The sequence below is a fragment of the Takifugu rubripes genome, chromosome 8 (assembly GCF_901000725.2).
Source record: "Takifugu rubripes chromosome 8, fTakRub1.2, whole genome shotgun sequence".
In the NCBI taxonomy this organism is placed as follows: Eukaryota; Metazoa; Chordata; class Actinopteri; order Tetraodontiformes; family Tetraodontidae; genus Takifugu; species Takifugu rubripes.
In genome coordinates, this window is record NC_042292.1 from 675,941 (window position 1) to 688,424 (window position 12,484).

Sequence of the window (12,484 nt, forward strand, 5' to 3'; positions counted from 1 at the left end):
ATGATATTTTCTTTTGATCTTGGAAGTAATTTCAGATGGGGAGGGGGGATAAAATCTTCATTCAGACCACCTGACTCACTCTGCCCTCCTGTCTCCCCGTTTGTCTCTCTTCTTCTCTAGCATATCTGTTAAAGCCATCTTATGTCTATTAGCGTCATCTCATCAGCAGCATTGGTCAGAGATGACACACACACACACACACACACACACACACACACACACACACACATAGTCATATGTGTTTGTGTGTATATATATATATATATATATATATATATATATATATATATATATATATATGGGTACTGGAGGTACTTGCCCTTTATCCATGTTGTGACATTTGAAGTGAAACTTATATCAAGTCTGGTCTGTCTGCATCACATGTGCTATGGAGAATAAAACCATACACTCTCAGACCTTTCTTCCTTTTTGTGGCACTGCCATTCCAAAAGTGATGGTAAGTCATCCAGAACCTGCTTCCCTGTTCTCCTTTGTTCTCCTCTGCCATTCTCACATCAACCTCCCTGTCACCTAAAATTGGTTGTTGACAACCAAGACAAAATGGCAAACAGAGCATTATCATTTACATCAGCATTCTCATCCCAAGTCACAGGGTACACACTGCAGCATGTGTCACATAGCTGATCACAAATATAGTTTGATATGTCAGTTGTCTCTCTTGGTGTCTGAAAGGCTGCTGACGTGACCTATTTTCTGGGCTGTGATATTTACCAATTTTCATCATGCAGCCGTTTAGACCCTGGCCCAGGAAATGGCTTTTCACACTTCACACAATTGTTACCATGTCATCTGCTTCACCTGCCACCTTGGATTCTTTTTATATTCCTGAAGCATAAAATTGATCAGTTCCTGTGTCTCTGGAGCGTGATTCTGGTGGAACTGTTCTTGCAGGAAAAGGAAACTTATTCTGACAGACTCTGAAGACATCGTGTCATTATGTTACAATCCCGTCTGACCCTGTTAAGAAAATTACAATGAACAGGATTTGACCTCATGATCATGTGGCTACAGAGGTTTGGGACAGTTAAGCTCATGTGAAAAACTGAGTGTTTGTGTGTCTGCCTGTCTGCCAGTTCACTACAGCGACCAGTTATCAAAAGCAATATTTCTCAGTAAAAATCGGAATAAAGCTTTTTTCTTGGCTATAGTCTTTCTCATTCTCTCTCTTGCTAACACACATGCACACTTATACACACACCCCACACAAACACACACTGTTTCTTGTTTCCTTATGCGTGCTCACATTCCATTTCGGCAGCTCAGCAGCCAATCAGCAACGAGCATGCAAATGAGGTGGGTGTTTCCTTTTAAAACTGGAGTACAGGGTATGAATGGAGAGTAGAACAGAATAAAATAGAACTACAGGAACAGATTATAAAAGAACAGTGTATGAAAACTTGGTCACGGCATAAAGAGAGGAGAATAGAGAAAAGAGAATATAAAATAGGGCCTGTCAATATAGAGCTGGAGATTAATTTTTTTCTTTTTGTATCAGATATCAAGTGCAGTATTGTGATGTACTATCTATCTATCTATCTATCTATCTATCTATCTATCTATCTATCTATCTATCTATCTATCTATCTATCTATCTATCTATCTATCTATCTATCTATCTATCTATCTATCTATCTATCTATCTATCTATCTATCTATCTATCTATCTATCTTTTCGAGGTGCAAGAGCTGTCAATGCATATCAGAGCAATAAATGCGCTACAAGGTCAGAAGAACTGTCTCTCCAGCACAGTGGTAGCTTTATATTTTGGTTTGGGGAAAGCTTAAAAAAATCGGCTACATTAAAGTGACTCAATTACTAGAACCCAGTGGTCACTCAAACTAAGCTCTACAGCTCCTGAGCACTGACAGGAGAAAGTACCAAAAGTGAACTATCTCTGCGGCACTCCATCAATCTTTATAGCAGAGTTGCTAAATAAATGCTCTTCAGCTGTAAAAATCACATGATCCCATATGGAGATTGCATAAAAGCACCTAAAGATACCCATCAAGTTCAGAGGAAACTAGGCACAGCTCATCACCTGCCCTATCACCCTATACCACCCCTGCGCTGAAGCATAGTGGTGGGGGGGCACCCAGGAGAATATCCATGTGTGCACAGTTTGTGGCATCACAGAAAAGAAGACTGGGGGTGTAATCGCTGCAATACATCTCAATACACAAAAGACTAAATTTAAATAGCTGTCTTATAAAGTTCAGATATGATGCTAAGCTTATCTAAACAAATGAATACCTGCTATTCACATCTGCAAACCTTCAACAACATCGGTCCTCTGTAGTTTGCATACAGAAAATCAATTAATGCAGAAAGACCAAAACCCTGGAGTGATGCTGAAAATCAAAGATGAGTGCAGTAATTCAGCAACACACTGAAATCAGACACTTGTTGCTGTCTTTCCTTCACCTCCACCACCCATTCTAGTGGCTTGGCTGCCTTCTTCAGCAAAGGGACTAAGAGCCAACAAACCACAAGAAGACTGCCGAGCTGACTCGCTGCCGAGAATGGAGATCTGCTTAAAACCCTGGGAGTCACTGCTAAAAAGAACAGCTTACAAATATCGCAAGGTCTGGAAATGACGGATGGATCAGTTTTTATCTTTGCTGTTGTGTTTGTGTACACACATGTATACATCCAAATATTCAATGGAAAGGGTTTTTTCCTTCAATTTCCTTGAAACAGAAGAATTTTGACAGCGATGAGTTTGTACTATTTAACTGATTAAATAAAAGACAGAAATACAAGTGCTTTTTTTTTCATGAGTACAATTTGAGTTGTCTAATGTCAAAAAAGAAGAAATGCACATTTGTATAAAATCTTGTATCCTAAGAAAACCTCCTACAGTGATCAGTGATACCCAAGATGAAGAACACAACAATGCTCCCCTATCAGAGCTTGATAGGATGGACTCCCGAGGGTCCAACAAAAAAATAAGCTATTTGTTGCTGGTTGGTGAATAATGTGGCCAGCTAAGTGGTGTAACAGGCTATCTTGTAAAAAGAAAAAAAGGATGTTATTTGAAGGGTTCTACATCTACACCTTTACTCTGTATGTGACATACAACAAAACATTTGTACTTAAAATGTTTTGCTTTTCCCCTTCATTTATTCATGTTATTAAAGAGTGACTGGTAGTTTTATGCTTCCTTAGGAGGGATACTGCAGACTGACACTCAATCAGCAATCCGCTTCTATGTTTCATTCGGTTCCTAGTAGATCTGGTACGCATGTTGTCATCTTTTGTTAAAGATGTTAACTTTATTTTTTTTAATTAATTAACTAAGAGTGAATTACCACTGATAACTACCTCTGCTTTAGAGGCTGTTGGTCATGTCGGAGGCATCATTCTGGTGAAGCCTTAAATAGCTTATCCAGCATAAATCAGGACAGATTATCAGAATGACTTTATCAAAAAATGACAAAGTGGTTAATATCAGTGAACAGTGCTTCATTTCAGTTTTTTTAATTGCAGCCAATTGTTTTTTTAATGGTATGCTATCCTCTTGTTTGTGCATCGTGCCATTAGATTATTCTTAGCAACATTAGATAAAACACAATGGTATGAAAATATTTTTGTAGAATTATACAGTGTGCTCATCATATAATTGAGCATTATGTTCTGATTATGATAAGTGTTGCATTTTTTAGCTTTTCTTTTTCAGAAATATCCCTCAAGCGGATCTATAGCGGTTATAAATAAGTGAGATTGTTCACAAGCACATTTTTTACCATGATTTATGAATCTGGCTCATCATGAGATTGCATCATTAGTGATCTACACAAGAAAAGCAGATGTCTACTGTCATACATCAAGTAAATAATGTTGGCCTATTGAATAATGGTATTTTTACATTTGTGATATGCACCAAATGATGTAATCGTTTAGTCAATTAAATCAATGGTTGATTCCACCATGACAGCTGGTATATATATAACAGGCTATCTTGTAAAAAAAAATATATATATTACCGATAAAAAAATTAAGACAAAAGGGTGAAGACAGTTACAACACTGAGTTTCAATTATCACAATTGTGCTATTTTTGAGTAATGTAGACAACAATGATGTGTATTTAAGCTATTTTGACACCAGGAACACCAGGGATCCAAGATTAGGACTTGTATTCAGACAATGATGTTTTGACTTGATGGCTAAACTGCCATGATGATGCTCGCACATGTCACACTAGCCTCAAAGAGCAAAGGATACAAGTACAGCTATAACAGTTGGTGTCCCCAACACTTGTGGCTAAGCTTCTTGTCCATCAGCTCCTGCAGTGATGCACACTTCAGGTGCAAAATGGCTACGTCACAACACAAGGAGATACATATAGAACTGTTACCTGGGTGTGACCCAAGGAACCGTTAACTAAAAAGTAAATGGACAGATGTTTCACAGGGCATCTTATGTGTTCATTTTAACAGTTTGAGTAAATGCAACACTGAATTAAGATTTCCTGATTTAACTTTAACTTATAAACCTATAGTTTACTTTCATAAAATTGTAAGATTGCTCTATTCATTACATTATTACGTCTTGCCTTCTATGCTGGGTAGTGCAATACATGCAATACCCCCCCCCCCCCCCACACACACACACACATAAAAACACACGGACATTAATGCGTGCACGATCAACGTGTGTGGTGGTGACAGTGCTAGATACTGGTTTGCACAATTTGGTGGTCAAACTGGATGAAAGGCCCGGATATCACTCAGGATCTGATATTTGCACCGCCCCTCCTAAGGTCCGGCTCCTGGCGGAACAGGCTGTAAGGGTGCGTTTGATTTAAGCTACTCTCGTTTCTCGCAATCGAGCTACAAAACCCCCCCCAAAATCAACAAGAACAACAACAAAAAAAACACACAAACACAAACCAAAAAAAGACATATGTGTTTAAAGGCCAAAGTGATGGTGACGAAAGTGAAAAAAAATAAATAAAAGGAACGTGCATGAACTTACCACGCTGGAAAGGAAATCTCCGTCGCTGAGTTCCTCCAGGTCCAACAGGTTGGTGCCTCCGGATGGATAGAGTTTTTCTGATGCTAAACTGTCAAAGATAGACTCCATCATGACTGTGTGTCTGTCCCACTGGACAGATGTTGAACAGCTGTCAGAACTGTCTTAGCCCCGGCTCATTAAAACCACGCAGTCTGCACTTGATAGTATGACGACACCTGCAGAAAAGACGTCGAAAAGAGTACAGTCGCCTCAGAGAATAAGAACTTCACATGTTTCTAAGTGGCTCTCGCTGCTACTGAGGCTATTGGCATCATTCCGTGCACGCTGCACTGCCTCTCCGCTCCAGAGTATTGTATCCTGTGGACGCTGAATATTGAGACAGACCACGCCCCGTGACGCCACCGATAGACACGCCCACAACCACCTGACTGACATCTTTGCTTGTGCTGCATCTGAGCCTTTTAACCCGTGTATAGTCCCCTCAAACCTCACTATGAGGTTCTGACTCACCAAAATCCCTTTACACAAGTCTTACCATGTTTAACTTTCAACACGTTTCGTATGTGGAAAACCCTGTTTGCTGAAAAAAATCTAATTTCATACATTTTGACTGTGTCAATTATTTTTGTTTTGACTGTCTGACAAAAGCTAAAATCCTGACAGTGAGTGAGAGACTTGTTGAAACTAAGTTAGTGCTAACCAGTTTCTACAAGAAACAAAGTGAAAAAAATTCAAAGTAGTTAGTGGTTAACAGATATCGGGGTAGATTCTCAATTGTCCAGGTCATAGACAAGGTAGTTTTCTTTGTCTACTGGACTGTTTTTCTTCTCTTTTGGAGACGTTTCTCCTTCTATCCAGAAGGCTTCTTCAGTTCTGAACTCACTGGGGACAGAGCTTGAAAATATATTTATTAACAGATAAATGGTGAGATGCTGCCACGGCAGGCAGAACGATCTAGCATTCAGCAGAGTGTTTCAACCCATCAGATGATGAGACTGGAGGAAGACTGGAACTTCAATTAACCTGAAAGGGATTTATTATAACTTTTATTTGATCCTACAATATTGACATTAAAGCTATCTATATAGTAGACAATTACATGCTTTTGATGGATCTAGGGAGACTTCAAGGCCCGCTGGCCCCCCACCACTCACTGGAGGTGCCAAGAATGTGTGTATGACAGAGGTTTCTGATGGAAATGCTCTGGCTGCCGGGGTCCAGAAACATGATTCTGGATTCTGGAAAGCGCCTTGAAACAATTTTGATTGTAAAAGACGCTATATAAGATTGATTTGAGTTGATTTTGATTTGATTTGATTTGATGGAGCAGCTCAACATGTAAGGACAGCATTATTCCTGCCTCCACCACCTCTTCATATTTATTTAGTCATTCAGTCATTTTGCAGAACGATTCTTTAGGTTCATTCTGCTGAGAGGACTTCTTGCTTTTAAATGTTATAGGTCAAAAGAATGTGGATTTCTTTTAGATGATGATATAGAATGTCATATGATTCTTCCAGTAGATTTGCTTTACACAATGCAGACTTCATCGTGGCCCATTTGCTTTTTCTGACTTCCATAGATGTATTCTTCCCTGAGATAATAAAGCAGACCTTATACGTAATATAAAGAACACATTTTACTACCACAGTGAAAACAAAAATCAATTTGTATTATTTAAAAACAATCCAGAGGACAATTGAACAACTTACTGACAAACCCTGCAGGTTTCAAATAAAATAAATTTCCCTGTATATAAAGCCAATACTACGTTGTAGTGGTAATCCAGCTAATTATAGGTATTTATGATGATGAAGATGATGATGATAATGATGATGATAATTGTTAATAAATTATGAGAATAACCATTTTTAAAAAAAACAACAACTATTTATTAACAATGATATGATGAAATGAAATGATAGATTTTATTTCTTGTAATTGTTTTATTGTTTAACAATACTGCCATCTACTGACTAATTAGACACTCATAAGGAAAAGTCTTGTATTTTATTTGTAGTATATTTATTTTAGTAGATCAATCAGAATATAATCTTGACATTATGAACAAAATTAAAACAAAAAATCCTGATCTATTCTAGCATTCTAGCAATAGTAAGCAGTATAATGACTAACCAAGGTTCCAGCTGGTTGTCGCCATTGTGGTTGTGTTTTTATTTATTAGTGGTGATTCCATTGTAAAAAAAAAAAAAAAAAAAAAAAAAAAAAAATCAATACATTAAAAGCGTTGCAATGTGTACTTTATGGGCAATACGAATGTTTTACTTAAAACCACGTGCAATATATTTAAATAAATAAATGTTTCATTTAAAAAAAAATGTTTTTAATTTATGTATATCTAAAAGGTATTTGTAAAGCCCTGTCGAGGCCGATCGAGGTGTTGAAAGTATATACCAAACATGAATGTGGAAATGGCTGCTATTGAGTCGCATTCACTTGACTCAAGAGCCAAGGTAACAGCTTTATTCCTCACCACTGCATTGTTTTAGACCGCGTCAGTTTCCTGGTGAGCGCATGACGAACAGTCAGCATGTAGGAGCGACGGTCCGGCAGAGGGCGCTGTTGATCCAAGACCATCCTGTCAGACAGCAGGAGTAACTATCTACAATAGTGGTATCACTGTGGTATCAATGGCACATAAAAATGAAGTCTTTGCCATACATTTGAATATAACTCTGAAGTTGACTATAACTCTCCAACTTGATTGGCTGGAAGTTAAATGAATTGGCACAAGGATCGAGGAATTGGCTCAATGGTAAGTCGAATATCCGCGACAAAATTTTTGTGACGGATTTTTTTCAGTCTTCTCGATTTAAAAAAACAAACAAAAAACAACAAAAACCCCAAAACCTGAAATACTGAACATGCAAAAAAAGGTAAAATCTTGAGTTGTTTTAAATTGAAAGTCACATATTACAAAAAAAGAATTCATTGTTTAAAATTCATATTCAGATGGCACAAGTTTACTTCCATAAGCACAGCTATAGCTTAAGAATTCTGAGTTATATGTCACAGTTGTTGATAGACCACACATTGTAAATATGCTGACAAAAAGCTCAATCCTGCTGAGTCAAACCTGATGAGCTGAATCACAGCTGCTTCCACAGCCAAAACAGCTTCTGCCACTGACAGCTCCTTGAAACTGCACCTACACACACGCGCGCGCGCGCGCGCGCGCGCACACACACACACACACACACACACAAACACACACGCGTGCATGCAATTTTTTTATTTGTATTTTTGTCAATAGTAAACAAACTAACTAAACAGGGTGTCCATTGTCATGTGATTGATCTCAGAGCATTTCCGAAGTATTTTGAAAGTGTGAGGCTAAATACTGCTAATTATATCCCAGATTACTTTGATCAGGAGTGTAGTCTGCAACTGTAATGCAACATTTTTGATTGATGCTTTCACAGGAATCTTGATAAACAAGCAGACATACTGGGAGGAGTGCTTTGCTTTATCTTACAACCGACTGGATTTAAACTTTAGGACCTGCAGTGTGCCTGGATCTTGTGGCACCAAAATGTTGAATGATTGGTCTACCAGCATTTTAAATCAACAGGGGTGCGGACTGGAATGGGTTCTTTAAGCCTATAATTCAATTCAGCATACTAAAAAAAAATGTAATGACAGGCACTTATGCACCTCAAAAACACAAACAGTCTCTCGGTTCTTTCATTTATTCTCACACACTGAAATCTTATTTCACTTTTGTTGCACAGGATTGGCAACTATTCATAGCAGTGCTTTGTGGTACTACTGTAATGCTTAAAACAATAAAGAGTCCAGAATAAGTACAGTACTTAGCTCTGTTTTGGGCCTAAAAGACTCAAATCAAAGGTTCAAAATAAAAAAGTAATTCCTCGGGTTTGAAAACTTAAATCATTTACAGGGGTTAGCATGGAAATACTGTTGCCTTGACAGTTTTTTTCTTTTACAGTGTAGCTAGGAAACACACACACACACACACACACACACACACACACAAACACACACACACCTTAAGTCCTCGGCCAGTTTCTGTCCTTCCTCTGTTGTCACCTCCCTGCCAATTTCCAAGTCCGCCTTATTGCCGACCAGCACTGTAGGAACAACTGACACACCGAGCATTTCTAAGCAGACTCATATCTAAATATCACAGCTCATGTCTATAAATGCTATATGTCCTATTTTGCCATTTTAGTCCTCAGCGCCAGCTCACTACTGTTTTATTTCTCTTTGTTCTACAGTGTGGTGTCTACTATCAATGTATCCGTGGCAACACAACATAAGCTTTTACCAAATCAAATGTGGCTTTTACTTGGCTGGAATCTAAAACACAAACTCTTTCCCTAAGTAGCAGACACTTTCAGTGTGTAAATAGTATTGAAATTCTATGTATATGCCATTATATTTCCTACAGTGATCTGTTACAGGCAACTCAAAACATAACAGTTCAAACCAGAGGACTTTTGGACAAATTCTGTTTGGGTTCCCATATTATTGTCTTACCTAGACTTTTTTTGGTTTGGTCAATGAGCCTCTTGAGTCCAGGGATCTCCAGAAAACTCAATCTTTGTGTGATAGAGTACAGGAGAAGGAAACCATCTGCCCAGAGGATTGATGACTCCAACAAAGACACAGAATTTTCCTGGAGGTAAGAATATGCCTCACAAGTTAGGAAATGCTAAATATAAAAACAGAAAGCACTTCAAGGTCACATAAACAAAAACTGTTAGTCAAATATACCTTACAAGGTATATCCAAAATCTCCACTTCCACAGTTTCCTGGTCCACCATTCGACTGCATCTGTAGGTCACATCTGTTTTTAAACACAGTTACAATGAATCCAAGGATAATGTGGACAATTGTAATTCTCAATTTAAAAAATGTTCACTGTTGTCTCACCCTTTTTATTGTCATAATCTCCAATAAAGCGCTTGGTCATAAAACGCACACACAGCGCTGGAGACATGGAACAGACAGCAAAGCATTGAAACAAATACACACTTTAGCTTCCACCAAGTGGAAGAGTTTATTGCAGCTCAGTTTTGGAGAATTTGGAAAGATAAACCATGGTTATAGTTGCATTTCCTACTCATAATGGTGATGTGATGTGATGGTGAAAGCTCAACAAAGAACTGCTTCATATGTGTGTTTGTGCATATCACCATACCATCGCACCCAAGTAAATAACCAAAGTTAAAAATTAAACAAATTTCTTCTTGATTAGGCATACAACAAGTGAATAGCACTGAAAAGGTGACCCTTAAGCCTGTGCCCAGTTAATATTAGCTTTACATTGCAAGGAATTGATGATGTTCATCACCTAATCAGCTGCGTCACTGTTTATGTGCAATTCAAAAAGGGCTGCAAATTTTTGAGTTTTATTCTCTATTTTGGGTGAAATATAGGCAAATAATTGCAAAATATAACAAATTCTAATGTACGATGCTAGCAACTCCCATAAATGATACATTTACATAATTACAGAACTGAAGTTTAACACCTGTTTTTCCAGTCTTTTGACTTCCCAGAATGAGGATTTTAACCGGTACCATTTTCCTCTTAGGTTTGTTCTTATCCTCTTTATATCTGCATTGAAACCCTACAAAGCAGAACAAAGATGTCCGCATTCAGTCTTACAAAAAAGAATCAACATTTTAAAAGAGCACACAATAGACTGCAATACTACTGACCTTTGGGTGAGAATAGGATCCTGATATACAGAGGACCAGAATAATAGCATGTTCAGTGTCAGTCTCTAAACAGAACAAGGAAAAGAAATGGGGTTGTCTTCGCTTCTTTACTTGTGTTTGGTTCAAACACATTTCCCTCCTCTCTCTGTTAGGGAACAGAAAGTGACATGAGTTATTGGCTATTTATCTGAGTACAACCTTGGGCACCAGTGTCCTGGTCTGGATATGTTCAAGACATATAAACATTTTTTTTTTTTTTTAAACTAAACCGTTGATACACTTCTTATGTGTTATATATAATATTCAGGTGAAGTTTTTTCAAACTGCAGCCAGCTTGGTTGACAAAATAATTTGACTTCAGTCATATCAGTCATATACTGTATGTCAAATTAATCTTTTGTGTGAAGGAGCAAGCAAAACATTCTCTGATTTGACTGGTTGATCCATGTAGTATTTTGATCATAGTTTTTTGTTTATAACTGGCAACATAACCAACTTTTGAGTATGGATAGATTCCTGAAGTGGAGAATAGGCAGAAGGTCTGCCCTATATAGTCCTTTGAGATGGAACTGTCTTCTGTCATTTGCTTCTGTTTGGTTGTATCTGAGCAGTCCCCCTCTTTCTGAGGGAACGCAAGGTGACATGAGTTTTTTTCTATTTAACACCAGATGTGTGTGTGTGTGCGTGTGTGTGTGTGTGTGTGTGTGTGCTACGCTTATTGGATATTCTTCTCATATTCTTCATTTTTTTCTTCATTCTGGTAAACGCTTTATATAAAAGTTGATGAAAAAGTTTTTTTTTCAAAGAATGGTCCGTATTGTCTATTTATGAATGGCAGAGAAGGTAAGCTAGCGAGCAGACCGAGATGCACCATCAGTCCATTTGCCAAGAATTTGCTTTATCAATCAAAATGCATGTACAAGATGAAAAGGATTGGTCCAAGTACTGAACCTTGTGGGACTCCATGGCTAACCCTACTGTATCATGGCCTGTGTGTTTTTGTGCCACTTGTTTGTGTTTTGTTTTCCTGGTTCTCTCTCTAGCGGGCTGGGTGCATTCCCCTTAGTACCATTCACTGGTGACCGTCACACCTGCAGCTGGTTATCAATCAGCATTCTTCAAAATCCGCTGCCTTCTGATTACCAGCGTCTGATCATTTCGTCTGCTCTGTGTTAAACGTGGTAAATGAGATCTTTCTTGATTTGTGCCGTAGAATTAACCTTCTGCATTTTCTCACGTTTCCGCCTCTCACTCAGAGGAGCAATCAGCTCTTCATGCACACTTTTCACTACTCTGTGCACAACTGTCGTGGTTAATTAAAGTCTTGTTCAAACACCTTCAGCTGTTGTTTGTCCTGTCTGAACCACATTCTAACATTACTATATGAAAAGGGAACATCGTGGACATGAGCAAACTTTTGTCATAAATACGATCTAAACCAGTGCTGTCCCTTTAATGCCAATCACATGCTCCAGTCTCCGTAACAGGATGCTGTGATCAACTGTATTGAAAGCAGCACTTTTGAGATTTTTGAGATAAAAAGAAAGTTGGATATAGGCCTTTAATTTGCTAACACATCTCGTCAAGCTAGAACTGCTAATCAGTGCTAATACACCCTTCATTAACTGTGTGTTGGGATGGGATCTAAAAAATGTGGTGGACTTAGATCTTTGAATTAACAAAGACAACTCAGAAAATTATATAGGGGTAAAGGAGTTTAAGGGCTTGTTGGAGATCCTGTATGTTCCTTCAGTCAACATGTGTGGTGATGGTCTAG

The 12,484-nt window shown here is 38.2% G+C and overlaps 2 protein-coding genes across 4 annotated transcripts in view; both read right to left on the reverse strand.

Annotated features, from left to right (window-relative positions):
• creb3l1 (cAMP responsive element binding protein 3-like 1) overlaps nucleotides 1-5,351 on the reverse strand; it is a 29,866-nt gene extending 24,515 nt beyond the window's left edge. The window contains exon 1 of the mRNA XM_011606027.2: nucleotides 4,999-5,351. Coding sequence (XP_011604329.1) covers nucleotides 4,999-5,109 — 111 coding nt within the window. The 5' untranslated portion in view covers nucleotides 5,110-5,351. The remainder of the gene's footprint in view (nucleotides 1-4,998) is intronic.
• A 1,590-nt stretch (nucleotides 5,352-6,941) lies between these two features.
• Nucleotides 6,942-10,834, reverse strand: LOC101070201 (ras-related and estrogen-regulated growth inhibitor). Of its 3 annotated transcripts, none has more exons than XM_029840444.1 (8): nucleotides 10,708-10,834; nucleotides 10,518-10,616; nucleotides 9,917-9,973; nucleotides 9,762-9,817; nucleotides 9,520-9,658; nucleotides 9,029-9,122; nucleotides 8,096-8,167; nucleotides 6,942-7,597 (listed from the first exon to the last, which is right to left on the reverse strand). In XM_029840444.1, exons 2-8 carry the CDS (start codon nucleotides 10,567-10,569, stop codon nucleotides 7,489-7,491), a joined length of 579 nt encoding a protein of 192 aa, XP_029696304.1. In that variant the 5' UTR covers nucleotides 10,570-10,616; nucleotides 10,708-10,834; the 3' UTR covers nucleotides 6,942-7,488. The 3 variants fall into 3 exon arrangements, with proteins under 3 accessions (XP_029696304.1, XP_003966429.1, XP_029696305.1); XM_003966380.2 differs by having other exon boundaries at nucleotides 9,757-9,830; XM_029840445.1 differs by lacking the exon at nucleotides 9,917-9,973.
• Between the last annotated feature and the right edge of the window lie 1,650 nt (nucleotides 10,835-12,484).

Coding starts and splice junctions, on each gene's coding strand:
- LOC101070201 (XM_003966380.2), bottom strand. CDS start 10,569: ATGGTACCGGTTAAAATCCTCATTCTGGGAAGTCAAAAGACTGGAAAA. Junction 9,974..10,517: donor TCAAAAGACTGGAAAAACAG/GTGTTAAACTTC, acceptor CCATGTCTCCAG/CGCTGTGTGTGCGTTTTATG. Junction 8,168..9,028: donor AAACTGGCCGAGGACTTAAG/GTGTGTGTGTGT, acceptor GCGTGTGTGTAG/GTGCAGTTTCAAGGAGCTGT.